This window comes from Perissodus microlepis, chromosome 4, assembly GCF_051167445.1.
Source record: "Perissodus microlepis isolate ML-2025 ecotype Zambia chromosome 4, ASM5116744v1, whole genome shotgun sequence".
Classification (NCBI taxonomy): domain Eukaryota; kingdom Metazoa; phylum Chordata; class Actinopteri; order Cichliformes; family Cichlidae; genus Perissodus; species Perissodus microlepis.
In genome coordinates, this window is record NC_140464.1 from 9,430,222 (window position 1) to 9,450,079 (window position 19,858).

A 19,858-nucleotide genomic window follows, 5' to 3' on the forward strand; every position below is an offset into this window, starting at 1 on the left:
TTTTTAAATATTCAGTCACAAGTTGTGAGTTCATAAAAATAGTATGAACAGGTACTGAATAGCACTTTTTGTCATATAACCCGATGTTCCCTTAATGAGGCCAGGTCATATTTTACATATTTTATTATCTTCATAGCCAAGTAACCTTCCTCAAATTCCTCCCAGGGTCTGCCTTGAAGAGAAGACAAGAAGTAACTATAAATTTATCAACTTTTGTCAAAGCATCATCATTAAATAAAACATCTAAAGAAATGAATAATGTAGAACTAGAAATGGAACATAATAAAGCACTGCGTTCATCCAATTTCCTGTTGTTTCATGTAACTTTGCATAGGGGCGCTCCTCATTGATGAGAGGCTAGTAGAGCTTAAGTGCACTTGAGCATTCATCTAAATCCATCAGAGAATACCATCTTATCTTTGAATCTTATCTTAGATTTTTCCCCATAAATAGGACAGAAGGCAGAGCCCATAGAAACGGAAAGCCAATAACCAAAACTTTACAATAATATGACAACGTAAAGAATAAGATGATGTTTATCTAATTATACAAAACCAGCACCAAGGTGTCACTGAGTTTGTTGGTCCAGGCTCCTTTAAAGAAAGTCCTGCCACCGTCTATGTGATCTTGCAGCAACAGTCAGTGGTCTTGTTATACATGATGTATATAATATGAGAGGAGGCCGGCAAATGCTGCTACAGTCGGTGCAATCATCCAGTTCACCAATAATTCTTGGGGTCTGGGTGCATATCCTTGGCTGTGTCATAGATGATGATGATGGGTGATTCTGATGTGCCTTTCACGTAACCACTGAACTCTATGCGAACCTCTGCCTCTAGCCGCGGGTGTAAGCGCACCTGTGAGCGGAAATATGCCGCACTTTCTGTCACTGAAGTAACGTGATGACGACAGGCGTCAAGCCCAGGTCACGTGAACCCTCCACCTGTAAACCTGTTGATTTGTGCCGCTTCCCAGAGTCGCCACTCGAGGATACGTTCAAATCTCTGCTGTTTATAATTTTATTTGTTATTTCGTGGCATCTCGCAGTAAATTCGGGGTCTATCGCAATATCTGTATACTCTATAGAAGCATTTTTTTATGCTCTCCGACTGTGTGGACTTCGACCTCTGCGAGACACCTGCCTCAAACAAGGAAGTCTAGTTTGTTGACTGCGTCGCGGATGAAGTCAACGAGCGGTTAGTAAATGGGCCTAAATTGTCACGTTTAGCTGTTCTGAAAATATATTTCACCCTTAAAGCTCGTCGTGTAATTTTGGCTCGTGGACAGTGACTTCTAAACGCGATAAAGCTACTTCCGCCCTCTCCGGGACAAGGAGATCTCTTTGTTGACAGTAAAGAAGGTACGAGTCGATAAGATCATTTGAACCACATTCATCTCTTTTCTTTAAAATTGGCACTTCTTGTGTCCGTTTAGCAAACACTATTGCCTTTTTTGTCTTGTGCCTAATGGGCAGCATACAGTCACTCAGTCAAACACAGAGGGGCCGTGTGCTCACTGTCTGTAAAAAAAAAAAAACTATACCGACTTGGTGTGTTTTCTTTCTGTTTCAGATGAACCTTTCTTCGGAAGACATGGCTTCATTAACCGAAAATAATTCGTCTGCCCTGGATGCATCAAAGTCAGGCATGTCCAACATGACCATTATTGTATCAGGCAACGGAGCAATCATACAGGATGGGATGTTTTTAAACACAGTGGCTGCCCAGGTCCTCTCAGGAATATTCGTCTGGTCTGCCTTGCTAATAACTTGTCACCAGGTGAGTATGCACCATTTCACAAAAGGTTTTCATGTAAATCACTGTAAATACGTGAAAAGAACTAAAATCACTGCATTACAAAGCATCACACGCTCAAAGATGCAAACGCATAGAGTTCAGCTCACCATTTTAGTGTAACAGAAACAGATGTGCTGCACTTCCCTGTCCAGAGGACAGAAACAAGTTATTCTATTCCTAAAGGCTTATTAGTGCAGTGACTTCATTTTCCCTGCTTTTACTGTTTATTTGTTTTGGTTCTCACCCTGGCACTTTCTTATCTAATTTAAAGGTATTACTTTATTCCCATGCAAGCAAGTAAGTAAGTCCCTAACTTGGTTGGACTTCCTCACTTGTTGTGAGTGTGAGCGCTGTTTTACTTTTTAGTTGTTGTTGACTACTAGATCAAAACTGACAAAAATACCCAAGCTTATTACAGGACAATGAATGCACAGTGAGCCCTCTCTGTATGGGTAAGAACATGGCCACGATGAATGAGTGGCTCACCACAGACTACCTTTACCCAGAAACCATTTTATCACTGCTGCAAAGAAGTGTTTCCGCATGTGTGGTTGATGTGCCCACTGTGCTGAGATGATAGCTGATCATTATGTTTTTTTCACTCATAGTGAATGCCAAAGAGTGCTGTGCACCATCAGCAGGGAAACCAACTGATTTTTTTAAATAACATTTTCCACATTATAAAGGAAGAGGATTTTGTGTTCATGTTCACTGATCTTATAGCCTAAATACTGATTATGCACCCATCCAGAATCATTGGACTAAATGTATACAGTGTCATATTTATATTAGGTAGTGTGATGAATGAAAGACACGTTATTTATGTAGATAAATAAGTTTGCGACATAGAGAGCATTAAAATGTTGCAATCAGTGATCCACAAGCAATCTGTGTTTAGGGATTTGTGACACAGTATCGAGCCAATTGGTTTTCTATCTTTTTAATATAGTACATGTTTGGCCAAACACTTGCCAGCAAGACATCATAATTGAACAAATAAACAACAAGTGTTCCACAGGGAGGATGCTGGCTTGTAACCGACATCCTTTGTGTAGCACAGGAGGGAATAAAATGGTCTGCAGGAGGAGTGTTGCAATGCTGGTGGTGTTTCATCTGACTCCGCTCCAGAGGATTGCTATAGACTCTTAAACTCACATTCTGAATACTAAACACATATCGACGATGACCTTAGATCCTCTGCTATAACGTTTCCAGTGCATTTTGGAGTAGCAATCTGTGAAGTGTGTGTGTGTGTGTGTGTGTGTGTGTGTGTGTGTGTGTGTGTGTGTGTGTGTGTGTGTGTGGGGTGGGCGGGCTTATTGGTCCCTTTGCAACGTGAAGCATTTGGGATTAAGAACATCAGACTGAATTTATGTCATGTTTTATGACTGTATTATGTGTTCCAGGAGGCATTCTCCTTTAGCTACCACGTATACTTTAGATTCAGTCCTGTTCTAGTTTATTTGTGTATTCATTTTTCCCTTATCCATACTGTGGGCTGAAGCCATTTTTCATCACACAACTACGATTTGCCTGCGGAGTCAGAAAGGATATATATTTCTGTGTTTTAAAGCAAATTTAGGGCATCATTCTACAGTCTGCTTCACTATATGATGGCCACCGTTTTCACAGTAATCAGCCTTTAATGTGTAGGCTGAAATGGGAATGTGCTGAGTAAAGTGCTATAAGTGAGATTTTTAGATCCATTCATGCCATTCTTTTGCATTCATGTGAAAAAAAATTAAATTGGTAATAATTTTCTCAATTTCCTACAGCGCTGCAAAATGCTTTTAAACACACCCATTACCACGTACACTGAAGGGTTGTCACAAACACCAGTGCCGTCACCAGTCAAAGCACTCATCTTTTTGGCTTTGCATAAATTTGTGACAAAAATGACTGAAAATGATATATCTGAAGGATTTCTCCTTTATGCTCTACACAAGGTTAGAGTTCATTCAATGTAGAGAAAGTTCTGTGATCCACAGACTAGTTGTGTGCTTGTCTAAGGTGAAGTTGTAATTATTTTCTGTATCAGTTAATGTGGCAGTTATTTTTTGAGTGACTGGAATCAATTTGTCTTGATAAGATACCCCAAAATTATATTAAAAAAATCTCAACACAGCTTTTCTAATGTCCAACAATGTTTGTTTTAGAGTCTTTAGTAACCTTTTAAATTGAAGCTATTCAGTTTACAATTAAAAAAGATCAAAAATAATGGACTAAATGGATTAATTCTTATATAGTGCCTTTCTACTCTCCCAGAGCACTCAAAGTACTTTATACAGCATTCAACCATTCACAGAAGAACTTTCTATCCTTTAAGTGCTTTCTAGCTAACATTCACATATATTCATATTCCGATGGATGCATCAGAGAACAACTTGTGGTTAGTGCCTTGCCCAAGGATATTTGGCATGCAGACTGGGGGAGTCAGGGAACAAACCATCACCCTTCCGCTCCCCCTCCTGAGCTACAGCCAATCCAGAAATAACCACAAAAATAATCATACAAATATTGGAGGCGGTATGGTCAGACTTGAAATAATGATGTTTTTATTTTTAGGCTAAATTGACTTAAGCTTGGTGGGATTAATTGGATTACCTCTCATATAGAGGTAGCTGACTGATGAGTCATAAGTGTCTGCGTTTACGGAGGAAATTTAAACTGCTAGTCCTTTTTTTTTTCTTTTCTTCAAATTGTCATTTTATGAAGAATGAATATTAAGTTATTACCAGAAAATGATGTCTCTCTTTATTCTTTAATAATCACTCTACTTTAAGAGGTCTTTGTGCTTGACTGCATCCATTTTCAGCAATAGTATAGCAATACTGAGGAGATAATTTGACTGATTTTTCAGTGAAATTTTATTTTTTAGCTGAAGAGACACTACTACAGATATAACTCTTCCATATTTCCCAACAGTTTTACTGTCGATTTGTTAATCTTGACGGTCTTAGCCACTGTGGTTACGTATTAGCGTTGCATTACCCAAGAGCCCTGAAAGGAAGAACCTTCCTCAGACTTTCCACTACTTATCTAACAGATATGTGTTTTATTTCCATTTTATTTATTTAAGACTAGACTGGAAAATGCCAATCCTTTTCTTAACCACATATAACAGTAGTGATCAATAAATGTGACTCACTGGTGTAATAATTGTTCCGTGTTTATGTAAAGCTTTGTCTAAAAGCTAAAGGTCACTGATAAGAATGATAGCTGAATTGTCTGCCATATGGTGCATGTGTTAGTTTACGTGTCGTCAAGCGTGTTTATAGAGGCAACTGTGTGTGTATGTATGTGTATGCACATGTGTGTAAAAATAATAAGTTAAGACTTTTTACCAGTTTACCAGTTTGTTAAAACAAAGTCCAGTTAGCGAACATATACTTAAGTTGGAGCTCCTCAATGTAAGGTGTGGTTTGTAATTTAGTAGCAGGAATGTTCTGGGAGGGTGTGGGAGGGTGGATTATCTTTCTTTATTCTAGACAACATGCCTCTGTACTTTTGTATTCCATTGTGGCAGTCAGAAGAGTCGCAGCAAGATAAAATGCCGCAAGAAATAACACCATACAGATTAAAAAGAAAAGGATGACATGGTTGCACTCAGGAGTTTGATATGTCTGTGTTCACTCTTTGTGATATGTCTTGTCTGTTCTATAGAAACACAAGGAACATTAGTTATTATCGGTATAAGAGTGTCTGATAAGCTTAAAGTTGACACTTACACATCACTAACTTCCTTTTTTAAGACATTTTCAGAAAGTGAGTTACAGTTTTATTAAGTTTGTTATCAGTATACATGACTTCTGACAAGAAGTATGGGAGCCCTATGGAATTAGCTGGTCATAAAATGTGACATGATTTTCATCTATGTCACAAATATGGACAAACACAATTCATTTAAGCCAATAACCACTAAAAACCACATACTTGTGGTTTTGTAGCCCAGAACTCACTTCTCGGTTGAGTACCTGCAGAACTAAACGGTCTCCACCTAGTGACAACCTTTCTAACTGGGCTCATTAGTAAATTTTAACTCTTGCTTTTTTATGTAAATATAGTTCATGATCATAAGTGTAGTAACTGTTTTGACCAAGAAATATCAATGGATGCTGTGTAGCAAATGGTTTGCTTTGCTTGTGGCTTTTTTTTTTCTTCTTTAGCTCCAATGCACACCTACAATTTTGTTTCATTGATTAGACTCCAACTTTGCAAGCTCCTCACTCCGATATGCTAATTTGGGTGTTATTATACGTCTTTAGACACGTTTTGAATGTTTAAATGATACATTTAAGCAAGAGAACCCTTTTTGCTTCAAATTGTTGGTAATTAATTACAGTAATTGTAAGGTTAGCTGGGCATGTTTTGTTTTTTAATGTTGTCTAGGTAAAAAGTAACTTTGAAAATGGCACTACATGCGCTTGTAAATTAAAATGGCTTTAGATAGACTTTTTATAGTTACAAGATATTGAAAAAATATGTTAACTGAAAATCAAGAACCTTTACATTGCAGTTACTGAAGTTACAGTTGCGTGATAAAGTGTTTGCCCCTTCCTGATTTCCTAGTGTTTTGCATATGTGCAAAGCAACACAACATGCTGTGATCTAAAGAAAAACCTGAGAAACAAAGTCACTGACATCTATCAGTCTGGAAAGGGTTACAAAGCAATTTCTACGGCTTTGGAACTCCAGTGAACCATGGTGAGAGCCATTATCCACAAATGGAGAAAACTTGGAAGAGTGATGAACCTTCCCAGAAATGACCAGCCTACCAAAATTGCTCCAAGAGCACATTGACAGCTCATCCAGGAGGTCACAGAATAACCCAGAACAGCATGAAAGAACCGCAGGCTTCACATGTCTCAGTTAAGGTCAGAGTTCATGATTCAACAACAAATAAGAGAATTGGCAAAAATGGCATCCATTGGAGAACTCCAAGGATATAACCACTGCTGAACAAAAAGAATGCACAGGCTCATCTCACATCTGCCAAAAAACAAATGGATGATCCCAGAGATTTGTTGAAAATATTCTGTGCACTGACAAGACAAAAGTTTACATCTTTTGGAAGGTTTATCCTATTACATCTGGCGGAAAAGTAACGCGGCATTTCAGAAAAGGAATGTCATACCAGAATTAAAAACATGAGTAGGTCAAAATTCCTCTACAGTGTTGTCAAAGACTCATCAAACAGTTGTTGCTGCTGAGGGTGGTCAAACCAGTTATTAGGTTTAGAGGGCAATCACTTTTTCTGGGGCCATATAGGGTTGGATTTTTTTCCACCTTAATAATAAACGCCTTGATTTAGAAAGTGTATTTTGTGTTTACCTTTTTTAATCTTTGTCTAATATTTAAATTTGTTTGATGATCTAAAACATTTTAAATATGACAACAAGCAAAAAAATAGAAAATCAGAAAGGGAGGGGCCAAACTGTTTCTCACTACTATATATTAGTACTAACAGCCATTGTTTAGCTGCATATTAAAGGTGTTATCATTACATTACCACAGAACCTGTGAAGAAGTTTTTCTTATACAAAACAGACTCATTTTAATCTGATATAAGTATAAACATTGGGTTTTGTTGTGTTCAACTGCTCCTATGATTATAAGTTTGACAAGACTGTATCAATTTAAATTTCAGTGATACAAACAGTTGGGATATAACCCCCACCATATTTCCCAACTGCTTTATGTTGCAGCATTTTGCTGTGGATTTCTTAATCTTGATGGTACTAGACAGTACTTCCGTGGTGGCATTGCATTACGTCACCTTTAGAGCATCAAAAGGAACAATTACATTTAACATTTTGTCATAACATAAACACATAGTAAAACCCAGTCACTTTCTTAACTTTATTATCCATACTTCATTTTAAGTAGGAGCTTGGAAAAAGGATTCACTGTTTGAACATGACTCATTGATTGTAAAACTATCCTGTCAGGTGATGATTTTTATATAAAGTCTAAAAACTACAGCTGAGTTGTCTGCCATGTGATATGTGTGTGTTGCCAGATACACTACATCACATTTTAAATATAATTCAATTGAAACCAAGTCCAGTTACCGATCATATTGTTAAGTAAGAGCTATACAATGTAAGGTGTGGTCAGTAACTTTGTTTGGGGAGGTCATTAAAATGGGCATTGGGTAATTTCTCTTTATTCTACACAACATGCTTCTAGTATTTCATTGTGGCAGACAGAACAGTCAGGGCAAGATACAATGTGGCAAGGAATACCATCCAGATTAAAAAGAAAATGGTGACATGGTTGCTCCTGGGAGCCTGGCATTTTAGTGTTTACACTCTTGTGGTTTATATTGTTTCTTCTCTGTAGAAAAATAGAATTAGAATAGAATTCAACTTTATTGTCATTGCACATGTCACAGGTACAGGGCAACGAAATGCAGTTTGCATCCATCCAGAAGTGCTTTAGCCATGATATAGATATATTACAATATATATTAGCAATAATATAGATATATAAGTATATTACAGAAAAAAAAAAAAATGAATTAGTTATCACCACTATGTTACCATTCTCCACTACGGATGTCTGATAAGCTGAAAAACTTGATAAGTAACCATAAAGTAAAAACTTCAAAGTCCAAAGACATTAAACAATGGTGAGTTACAGTTTTATTAAGTTTATTATCAGTATGCAGTGATTAAAAAATCTAAGCCTTATGGAGGCTGAATTACCTGACTCTTGAAATACCTGGTCATAAAATGTGATATGATCTTCATCTCTGCTACTGATATACATAAACATATTGATTTTAAGCTAATAACATACTGACATTTAACATATAAAACTTGGTGTTTTGAATGATCTAAATCATACCAATAAATCATCTCCACTTAATAACAACCCTGTAGTTAATCTTTAACCTTTTTCATGTTTATGCAAAGTCTAGTGACTATTCTAATAAATATCAACAGATGTTGTTTGTGAGTAGCAAGTGGTTTGTTCGTCTCTGTTTTGTACTCTCGGTTTGCCAACTCCTCACTCCTTATGTGGATGTCATTAGCGTAGTTGTCTGCACACTTTCTAGTGTTCTATTAGTATTTAAATGATGGATTCAGTATATACAAAAGCTGTTTTTGGTCAGCATCTTCATATATTCATATATTTTTAACTTAAAGTTAAATTTAGAGTTAACAAATTGTTAAAGAATTTATCAGTCAATTCAAAAGGTGAAAAGGAATAAATGTCAAACTGTATATTCTGTTCTTGATTTACATAGAAAGATAGATGGTTTTCTACTTTGTATTTGATTCATATGAATGTAAATATGTGTTTTCTTTGGCCAGGTAACAAGTCATTTTGACACTTCATAAATAATGAATTAAAAAAAAACAATTATTTTCAAGTTGAGGTTGTAATACTTCTTATAACCAGTTTTTCGTTGAACAATAAAGGCAGGTCTGAACCAATTTTCACATGTAGGCAGACATCACTTCCATAGTTATAGAAGTTATTGAATTCATAACCCTTTTTTGTGGTTCTGTATTAATGCTTGGCAATAAAAGGGTTATTTGTTTCCTAATTGTTCTCCTTTGCTTTAACTATGTTTTCATTGCAGATCTATACACACCTTCGATCCTACACCGTCCCAAATGAGCAGCGCTACATCATCCGCATCCTGTTTATTGTGCCAGTTTATGCCTTTGATTCTTGGCTCAGCCTTCTTTTCATCAGCAACAACCAGTACTATGTCTACTTTGATTCTGTCCGAGACTGCTATGAAGGTAAGTATCACAAGCACCAGTACTGTGGGTGATGGTGTTCTTCATGGGCAGTCATTGTTACTTCCCTGCCTTTGTTTTATATGGCTGCCAGGAGTAGAAACACAAGGAAGTAGCCAAACTAGTTTTTCACAGCAGTCGTTGTTCTCATGTGCGTAGACCTCATTATTTCAGGTGTTACATTTCTAGGGTGAGTTGAATTTTTTTGGTGAATTTGTTTTGTTCCCTGGTTTGCAGTGTTTCTGTCTTTCAGGAAAGGTAATTTATTTTGGTTTGATATTGAAAATCCTGCAGCAACTTTCAATATGCAAATCTAATTTAAACCCTGTTCTCTAGGTGGCAGTTAGGTAGAGTTTTTACAGTGTACCTATAATTATGAATTGAAGTTTTGAGACTAAAGCACTTCACCGGTGGCAAAGGTGAATCATATGCAAAATGGATTACAAGTAATTTGAGAAAGAAGAAAAATAGGAAATGCATTATTCAAGCGATTAGTTTCCAGTTTGCAGGCCAATTTTGTGGCTGATTGATAGTGCGGTGCATCAGGAAGCAGGAAGACTGGAATACCACCAGCGGCTACGGCTAAAACATAATGAACCTTCTCTTGACTGGACACCATCTGCATTAGCTTCATTAATCCCTCTTTAAATAGCAACAAAGGATTAGGAAGGGATTTCCGAGACACAGAACCCTTAGAAGCTTCTTAATGTAAGGACTAAAACATTTATTGTTATAAAATGTAGGACTAATTATTTTTTATCATGTGAAAGTTTTTTTCCTCTAAAATGATTTGACCTTTTTGGTGAAGTTAAACTTAAAGGTGATGGAAATTTATCCTACAGTTTAAATTATTCAGTGAAATGTGTTTGACATTTGGTAAAAAGACAAATAACTCTTCCTTTTTTGTTACAGCTTTTGTCATTTACAATTTCCTGAGCCTGTCCTTTGAGTATTTGAGAGGAGAGAGTGCAATCATGTCAGAGATCCGAGGGAAGCCTATACAGTGAGTGCACTCAGTTCTATGTTACATGTACATGATGGAAAGCTTTTTAGTGTTAATGATTACGTTGACCTAGGAGTAATAAATACATTAGTTCACCTGGAACCAACTATAGTTGTTTTTTATGATCCCAAAAGGTCCAAAGTGCGTTTTCTACTCTTGAATTAGCATTTTGTTTGAACAGCACAGTGGAAGTGCTACCAATAAACTGCTGTGTTGTTCATAGGTGAGGCTTCTCTTTATCTCTCTGCTTTTACCCAGTCTTCATAAGCTGTGTTTATGGCTGACTCAGCCATAGGGCAGCTAGTCTGGGCCAGTTTTTCGAGTGTGTTCAGACTCTAATGCTGATCTCTGTTAAATGATGGTATTTCTTGACAGAGCTGGTGGAGACAAGATGTATAATGCTTATCTTGTTTAAGGATCATTCACCCTTTAGGAATTCAATGGAAACTCTGATTTGAGCTTTGTGACATTATCAGAAGCAGCCATCAGAATATGGACACACTGCATATAAAGCTATAAATGGTTGCTGACCATGCTATAAAAGGAAAACATTGTTAGCAACAATACTCGGATAAGGTATGACATTTAAACGATCTTTAGTTTGGTTCCAATGGGCCCAAAGTCTGCTGAGAAAAAATCCCCAATACCATTACACCACCACCACCAGTTTGAAACATTGATACAAGCAGGTTGAATTGGTGCTTTCATGTTGTTTTCACCAACACCCCTACTGTCCGAAAGGTAGGAACTAAGATTCATCAGACCAGTTCTCATCTTCCAATTCTGGTGAAATTGCAGCTTTGTTTCATGCTTTCCTCTGACAGCAGTGGCACCTGGTGTGTTATTTTCCAGCAGTAGCCCATCTTCTTCAAGGTTACATGTGCTGTGCATTCAGAGATAGCCTTCTGCATATCTTGGTTTTAACAAGTGGTTGTTTGAGTTGTTGTTGCCTTTTTCAACTTCAGGCAGTTGGGCCATTTCACCTGGCATCAACAAGGCATTTTCACCCAGAGAATTGACACTTATTGGATATTTTTGTTTTTGGATCAGTCTCTGTAAATCGTAGAGATGCAGGAAAATCTCAGGAGATGGGCAATTTTTGAAATATTCAGTCCAGCTGCTGTTACCAACAACCATGCCAAGCTCAAATTCTCTTAAAGCACTACTCTTTACATTCTAATGATTGAATGGAGAAGAGAAGATGAATTTAAACAGGTTATCCCGTGCTTGTCTACATGCCTAAATGCATTGGATTGCTGCAATGCCATTGGTTGATTTAGATATTTGAGTTAAACAGTTGAAAAATTAAAAATAAAAATATTAAAAATAAAAAAGATATATACCTATATAGGTAGATATAGATATGTATAGATCCTCATGATCCAGGTGATACCTTCTAATGTGTTTTTCTGTCAAACCAATGATCCAAAGCCCAAAAATACTCAGTTCACAGTAATCTAAAATATAGCCAGATAAAATGTAAAATCTCCACAAAAGCTTGAACAAATTGATGTCTTAAGTTTTTGTTTGAAAAATATCTTTTGTGTACTTTGTTTGATTTTGTTATCAGACATTTCAGTGTTGACACAACTTAAAAACTCCTCATGTTCTGTTGACTTGACAGATCAAGTTGTCTGTATGGTACCTGCTGCCTCGTTGGAATGAGCTACTCCATTGGCTTTTTGAGATTCTGCAAACAGGTAAGCTTCAATCATGCTTTTATCTCTGCTCAAAAAACTCTCCTTCGGGCCTCTGAAATAAACTCGCACAAAGTGAAAACAAGGATACATCCACAAAAAAGAAAAGAAAACCCTTCACTGCGAGTTATTATTCACTTCAAGTCTTCAGACTGCTTAAAAATGACAGCTGTTATAATTGGCTCTGTGTTTTTTCAGAGGATAACATCCATTGGTTACAAAAAGGAAAACAAAAGCAATCGAGGCCAGGTGAAAGCAGTTTGATAATAAACACAGAGCGATGATATGAGCTGTCAGCGCAGTGCTTCATCCCAGTGTCTTGGGACGCTGCACAAGCTTCCAGTCTAACACTGATGGATATTAGAACTGTCTTCAAAAGAAAATGCATAAAATTAACATTTTTTTAATAAGAAGCAAGTGATAAACACCCGTTGTGCCCTGGCACAAGTCCTCCATGAAATGTTTTAAAAGGAAAATCTTGCAATTTCTTTGAGGTAAAGCTATATAAACAAGATAATTCTCTACGAGGGGGTAATTAAGACAAGAAGAAGAAGATAGATCCAGATACTCCAGTATTTTTTTGTAATTTGTTGTGTATCAGTGAAACGTAGGCCTAGAGAAAGGGCTTAATACTAAGCTTTCTATAAATCTAGCACCTTAGAAATTATTAAATTCTGTTTTGCTTATGTAAACCAAAGCAAAGTCATTGACAGTTGCTCCAAACAAGCTTAAGTGGCTGCCATACATATTAATATATTTGAACTAAATCAAATCACTGAAGCACTTCATATCGATCACACAAAGCTGTGGTTCAGAATAAGAAAACACTGTTCTCTGTGAGTTTCTTTACAAGAAAGTACTTAAACTGGAAGAACGTGACATCTGATAGGCCTCGATCTACATTTACGGGTGTAACGAGCATTAAAATTCTTCGCACATTTTGAGAACGCGTCAGTTTGTGATTATAAGGGGGCTTAACAAATGAAATACTGATATGAAAAAGCAGCCTGGAGTCATGGTGTTTCTTGAAGATAAGGTTAGAGGATAAGCGGCTCTTACATCCTAAACTGTTCGATGACATTTCAGTTTTAAGTCATTTATCTCATTGTCAGATGCTTTGGGGAATCCCGTGGATGTGAATTGTGGCTGTTTTGCTTCCAAATAAACAAATAAAGTGCAGTAAAACATGGTATGACCACAAAGTGTTGTAGTTTGATCATTTTAATAGGTTGCTGTACTTAATATTCTATCAAACGTGCAAATTTGTAATCACAAGTTGAATTAGGCTGACATGAAGTCGCCCTCTGTGAGCGAATCCTTCACCAAAGCTTATGCCTTGTTTTAGAATTTGAAATGTCTGGATCTGTTTGTAAAATGAAAGATTCTTCTTTTGCCCACTGTCCTCTTCTCAACCAAGTTTCATGAAACTCAGTTTAGTAGTTTTTTGTGTAATCCTGCTGACAGACAAACGAAAAGCTCTGAAAACATACCTCCATCTCAGCTCCTTGGCAGAGGAATAACATACATCTTCAGCTTTCCAGGGCTTTGAAGAGCTTCACAATATTTTTGTGTCCTCATTTACTGTTTTGATTCTTTCTTGTCGCACTTCTAGTGTGTAGTGTGAAATCTACATGGTTAACACCAAACAGCAAAGAGACTCACTGACTAGTTGTTAGTCAAGATGAGAAAACATGCAGAATTAAAGTGTCCTCTTACATATGTATCATGCAGTGCACTCTCACATGTATCTGAGATTAGTATTTAAGTGTATGAAGACTGTGGATTGCTTGGACTGAATTAATTTGAACCAGAAACCATGGTTGAATTTTAATCCACTGCAAACTATGGCCGTGTATTTTGTTTTCAATTTTAAGCATGGCAGGAAGTATCATGCAAATTACTTGCTTTGGGGATATTCTGGGTGACAAGCTTGCACTCGAATAGGCGTACGGTAAGTGAAAACTGCTGGTACTTGAGCTTCAAAGTAAATCGTTGTTCTAAACGATTATCGATGCCATTTTGCCGAGCTGACCATCGTCACTGGAAATCCCTCAAGTTGAAAAGACCTGGTCTGTTGCTTTCAAGTGTAGCAGCAGTGATGGGAGTTTAGAGCAACCTCTTTCAAATTGGTTAGTTCTGGCTTCAATACACAACACAGAGAGCACCTGTCACTCTTGGGATGCATGCATGCAGGTCTCAATTCGCTGCCTACTTTGTTGTTTCATCCACCTTCCATCCAGATCAGCATTAAAACATGTATCCTGTAGGTTAATTTTGCCAAATAATTAATATTTTATAATGATAAGGTGTTTTAAGTCTTTTAATAATTACAGCAATGATTTGTTGTATGAAATATGCCTGCTTGTTTTGTTGCTGAGAGCATCTGTCAGCTTGATTTAAGAGCAGTTAGCGTAGTTCAAAGACTGGATATGATAAATCTGCACAGAAACTGATGTTTAAAAACAATTTGTTGTTTTATGGGACGATGTTACAGGACAGTTTCTTACCTTTGAGCAATTGCCTAGCAAACAGAAGAGATCCCAGGAAGTTGTTTCTCAGAGCCAAAAAATGGTTCAGTGCATAACCCCTCATAAAACCATAAAACGGTTATTTGTCTTTTAACCCGTTTATTACCATGTCAGGAGATGGAATTGTTTTTTTTTCCTTTCTTTTTTTCTTCAATTGTGTAAGCTCATACATTTATTAGCTGTACTAAATACAAACAATAACTGAATTGGTGTATACGACATATAATGTAAAAAACCATACCTTGTGAGGTGGGAAAATGGCTGGTGATGACATTAAAGGGATTGGGGATATAACACACTGTTTTCGTCTGTCAGATGTGCAAACAGATTCTCACATCCTCCTTCATAGTTTCTTGATGTCTCATTCTGAATTACAATTTCTTCTTCAGGCGACTCTCCAGTTCTGTGTTGTCAAACCCATCATGGCAGTCATCACCATCATCCTGCAGGCCTTTGGCAAATATCACGATGGAGATTTTAAGTGAGCACCACCTCTCTTTGCATTTCCTTCTCCATGTATCATATGCTTCCACATGATAGCCAGAAGGCTTGTTTGCTGTTTATGTGCATGGGAACAATTTGCAAATGGAGATAATTATATCACCTCTTCACAGCTGGCATAATGAAAATAGTTGAATTAAAAGTATTTATTTTAAGCTGAAACTGATGGATAGAAACTTCACAGGTGCCCTGCTGCGTTTGTCCCAGTTGTGTCACATGTGTAGCCACACTCACTGCTTCATTGGCATTGTTGATAACGTCAAGTTATTGCTTTTTGCAACTTTCCCTGAAATGTAGTGTTTTAAAATGAAAGCCCTTCATTCTTTTTCTGTTATGCTTGGAGGAGAAGCATTGCTTCATTTCACATTTTTTACTTTGTCTGTCAAAAGCTGGGGATAAATTGCAGACAGAAAGATTTAATTACAGCATTCTTTAGTGCTTCACATGTGCCAATAAGGTTTTTAACAGAACAAGGAGAGTGTGATATATTCAATAAAATTAGCTTTAGCATATAATCAAAAGCTATAAAATCTGCAGGCCGTAAATTCTGCCCGACTTATTTTCAGGTGCTCTTCTGTGCCTCTTGATTCACCGTCTCTCTCTGAAGATTCAGCTGTGACAACACTTGTTTCAAAACGAAGCACAGAGTTCAATGAGGGCTTTATATAGAAGTATCCAATCAGCTTTATATCATCACCCGCTTTTTAGAAGTTTAAAGTTATTATTTCTTCATATACTTCAACAGGAAAAATTGCAGTCAGAAATAACTGTCTTTCTTCACATCTTTCTTTAGGCTCTGCAGTAAGGCTATAATGATTCACAGATTGTTTACTTATACGCTTTCAGCCAACCGTGCACGGTATACTGCATGGGAGTAATTAGTGTAGTCACAGCTGAATCCTCAGAGAGGCTCTCTAGAATGCAAAAAGGGTAAAAAGGCAGGCTGACAATCAAAAATGTCTGTTTACTGGATGCATCCTAAAAATAAGAAGGCTGTGTGTATATAAGTCTTAACCTCTTGTTAAAAGAAGAGGACAAAAAGATGCGATATGGCTGAAATGTCCTCAAATTTAAGCCACTTCTTTTCAGTCAGCTTGAAGAGCTGAAGAAGTCAAAACCCAAATAAGTAGACACTATCAAAAAAAATCCTATATATGTTTGCAAATTTACTATGCCGTTCTTCCAACTTTCTTTTCATGCAGTGTGAATGGAGGATACCTGTATATCACAATCATCTACAATATTTCAGTCAGCCTGGCCCTCTACGCTCTATTCCTTTTCTTCTTCGCAACAAGTGACCTGCTCAGACCGTACGAACCGGTGCTCAAGTTTCTCACAATTAAATCCGTCATCTTCTTATCCTTCTGGCAAGGTAAGCTCAGTGTGCGTGTCCCCTTTTTTTCTTTTCTTTGCCAGCCTATAGAATTATATAAATTGATTTAAAAATGTTGTCTTTTTGAAGGAATGGTCCTCGCCATCCTGGAGCGCTGTGGCGTCATTCCCAATGCACTTTTCATCGACGGACACGAGGTTGGCGCCGGTACTGTGGCGGCAGGCTGGCAGAACTTTATCATCTGCATTGAGATGTTCTTTGCTGCCATTGCCCTCAGATACGCCTTCACCTGCACTGTCTACCAGGAGAAAAAAAATGAAGTGCCAGGTGAGTGATGTCGTTTTTACAGAGAACAGAGGAAACAAACAACAAACAATTGATTGTTACCTCTTGTCCTCGCCTTGAAAATCTGTTGACGTCTTCCCAGGCTAATTGCCCTTCTTCCCTAGAGAATAAGGAGTGACACTGGCCTGAAAGCCTGAGAAGTAAAAGTAATTGAATTGCCCTGTACCTCTTTAGACCAGCAACTTGGAGGAGTCACAATACCTCGGATTTAAGCGATATAGAAACTGAAATGTGTAGCTATAGATTTACACATTTGCAATTGAGTTAAATCTAGTGCAAACATGAACTATGTGACTGTAGGAGTTGCTGAGCATATAATTTGACTAATAAGTTAGAGAAAATTTGCCTTTGAGCAAACCAGAGGAAAATGAGGGGAAAGGCACTGTACTTTAAAAAGGATGAAGTGAGCGATGCTGCTTGCAAGAAAATTGCAAATAGAAGCTAAAAGATGTGTCTTCTGCCATTTTGCAATGTTTCCTGATATAGAAAATCCTACATTCCTTACAATTCTTACCATACACAATTTCTGGAAATGCTGATGAAAAGGCATAATTTCATTTAAACTTCTTTGAATTCAGAATTAAAATGTGGTCCACTTGGATAGAACAGTGTTTCTCTATAGAGAGTACCTCATTATTAGATTAGTTTTAAGTCACCCCGTTCAAGAATACAGCTGAACTTTGGGACAATAACATTCATATTTCCTCGGGTGTTTATATATGTTATTTCAGAAGTTGCCACACCCCTGGTTTACAGTTTCACCAAACCTTGGTCAGCCATGCCTAACTACCACACCTTACGCTTCTCGTTGCACACCTTTGTAAGCCTGAGCCAGTGACCCTGAAACCAAAATCTGTGTTTTTTTTTTACCAGCCCCCCACCCCCTTTTTTATTTTTTTTTTATTGTTGTCTTACAATAAACAGACAGTACAAATTAAATATTTAGTCGCTTGATGGCGACAAGCCCTATTTTTGGTCACTTAACCAGATCAAAAACCATTTTGTCTCTACAATGAAATCAATACAATGATCAAACAATCTTGATTGCACAGATTAGCGGATGTTTGGATGTTTTGAACATTTAGAAGTACTAGCAAATTATTAAAACTTGATCCCACCAATAACTGGAATTCATTATTAAGGGTTTATTAGTTTGTTGTTGTTTTTTAAGACATGAAATTACTTTTTGTGACCAATTGCTAGCATTGCAATTGGGACGTTTTGATAGACATTATTGTCAGTACATGAAAACTCTACTCCTTTTTAAATTTTCAGTGATTTAATAAAGTATTATGCAGTTATTTTTAAAAATAAATGTTCACATCCTTCACATTTATTTGCATTCAGATGGCCAAATTGATCACTTTTGTGAAACTTTTAAAGCAATTATATTGCAGTCTCATTTTGTCTGATCGTTAATGTGCCCCTGTCCTCGTTCCTGCTTTTCTACAGAAATTCTCCCACCAATGCAGAGCATTTCCAGTGGTCTGAAGGAAACGATAAACCCGGGAGACATGGTGCAGGATGCCATCCACAACTTCTCTCCAGCCTATCAGCAGTACACCCAGCAATCCACACAGGAGGTGACCCTGCCCACCACAAATGGAAAAGTGGCCACAGGCAGCAAGAGCTCCCGCAAGTCTGACAAAATCATGCTGATTACATCTGATGATGAGTACTAGGCATTTTTCCAGCAAGATCCAGGTGTTTGTGCCCTTCCCACCCCTGTTGCTGAGCCCCTGGAGGAACAGCTTTATCTTATAGTGCATAAAGCTGGATTGAACCCAGGTGTTTAATTTTCAGTTTCCCAGTATTTCAGATGAGCTTCCTACTTCTGTCCTGTTTCAATGCTAATTTGACCACATGATGGATTACGTATTAAAATGAATAGCTTAATAGCCAGATATCTGATCTGAGTTCATATCGGCAGTAATAATTGCAGGAAAACGACATGTCGCCTTCACTCTATCAGAGAAGACTGGAGCGCTGTGTTTTATTTAAATTAAGCTGCTGGATTTTCAGCTGTGTCGCCGATGCTGATTCTGTCATTATGTCACTGCTCGCTCTCTGGCCGTCTGAAGTGTGCTCCCTCTGATTCATGTCAGTTTCAAAGAGGAGATGATTAATGTGTGACTCCAGGTGGGAAGCAGGGAAGCCAGCGATGGCTGGGAGTGGCACTTCATGGACCGTTTCCCGCATCTGCTTGTTTGAAGTATTTGCTGAGCATTCCTCAGCACGGTTTCCTGACAAATGGAAGGATTTGTTCAAAGACACATTAGTTTTGGAGCAGGCACTTCACAATGCTTTGTGTCTACCGTAGCAGGGATAAACTGGATAAACCTGCCTCCTACAGTGTGGGAGTTACATTATTCTCATTAATTTCCTCAGTGTGCTAAAGAGTGAAACTCAGTGCAACCAGACAGCAGTTTACTAGATTCGTTTTTCACAGTTCCTGCAGCGTTGTAAATACATTTAGTGGCACTTTATTTTGTTTTTTAGGCTGACATGTGGACATCACTATTTACATTATGATTCCATGTTCCAGGGATTGTGAAATCTGTACAGAATTTGATTAGTTCGATATGATATGATATGTTCTGTTTGGAGTATAATTTGAAAGATCCTAATAATATTTATTGTGTGTATCTCAGGCCTAGATAAAACCAAAACCTGTGCTAGGAGAAAAAGACTTTTGCTCATTTCTTTTTTCCCCCTTTAGCAAACATGAGAGTTGTTTTAAAACAGAGGCTAACAAATGCTTGTGAATTTTTATACCCTCTTGTGCCAATAATACCTGTCTTTCTGGGAAAGCAAAAATTAATTTACATTTGGGTATAAAAACATTCAAAATTGTTTTATTCTTGTTTCTTAATCAGCCAAATAAAATAAGAGTTTTCCTTC

The 19,858-nt window shown here is 37.4% G+C and overlaps 1 protein-coding gene across 5 annotated transcripts; it reads left to right on the top strand.

Annotated features, from left to right (window-relative positions):
• Positions 1-19,858, top strand: tmem184a (transmembrane protein 184a). Of its 5 annotated transcripts, XM_084925491.1 has the most exons (10): positions 1-1,196; positions 1,288-1,360; positions 1,572-1,778; positions 9,388-9,553; positions 10,463-10,553; positions 12,178-12,253; positions 15,168-15,259; positions 16,482-16,651; positions 16,742-16,939; positions 18,410-19,858. In XM_084925491.1, the coding sequence occupies exons 3-10, from the start codon at positions 1,572-1,574 to the stop codon at positions 18,637-18,639; spliced, it is 1,230 nt and encodes a 409-aa protein (XP_084781617.1). In that variant the 5' UTR covers positions 1-1,196; positions 1,288-1,360; the 3' UTR covers positions 18,640-19,858. The 5 variants fall into 5 exon arrangements, with proteins under 5 accessions (XP_084781617.1, XP_084781616.1, XP_084781615.1 ...); XM_084925490.1 differs by having other exon boundaries at positions 1-1,360; XM_084925489.1 differs by having other exon boundaries at positions 1,288-1,778.

Coding starts and splice junctions, on each gene's coding strand:
- tmem184a (XM_084925488.1), top strand. CDS start 1,467: ATGGGCAGCATACAGTCACTCAGTCAAACACAGAGGGGCCGTGTGCTC. Junction 15,260..16,481: donor TATCACGATGGAGATTTTAA/GTGAGCACCACC, acceptor CTTTTCATGCAG/TGTGAATGGAGGATACCTGT. Junction 16,652..16,741: donor CTTCTTATCCTTCTGGCAAG/GTAAGCTCAGTG, acceptor GTCTTTTTGAAG/GAATGGTCCTCGCCATCCTG.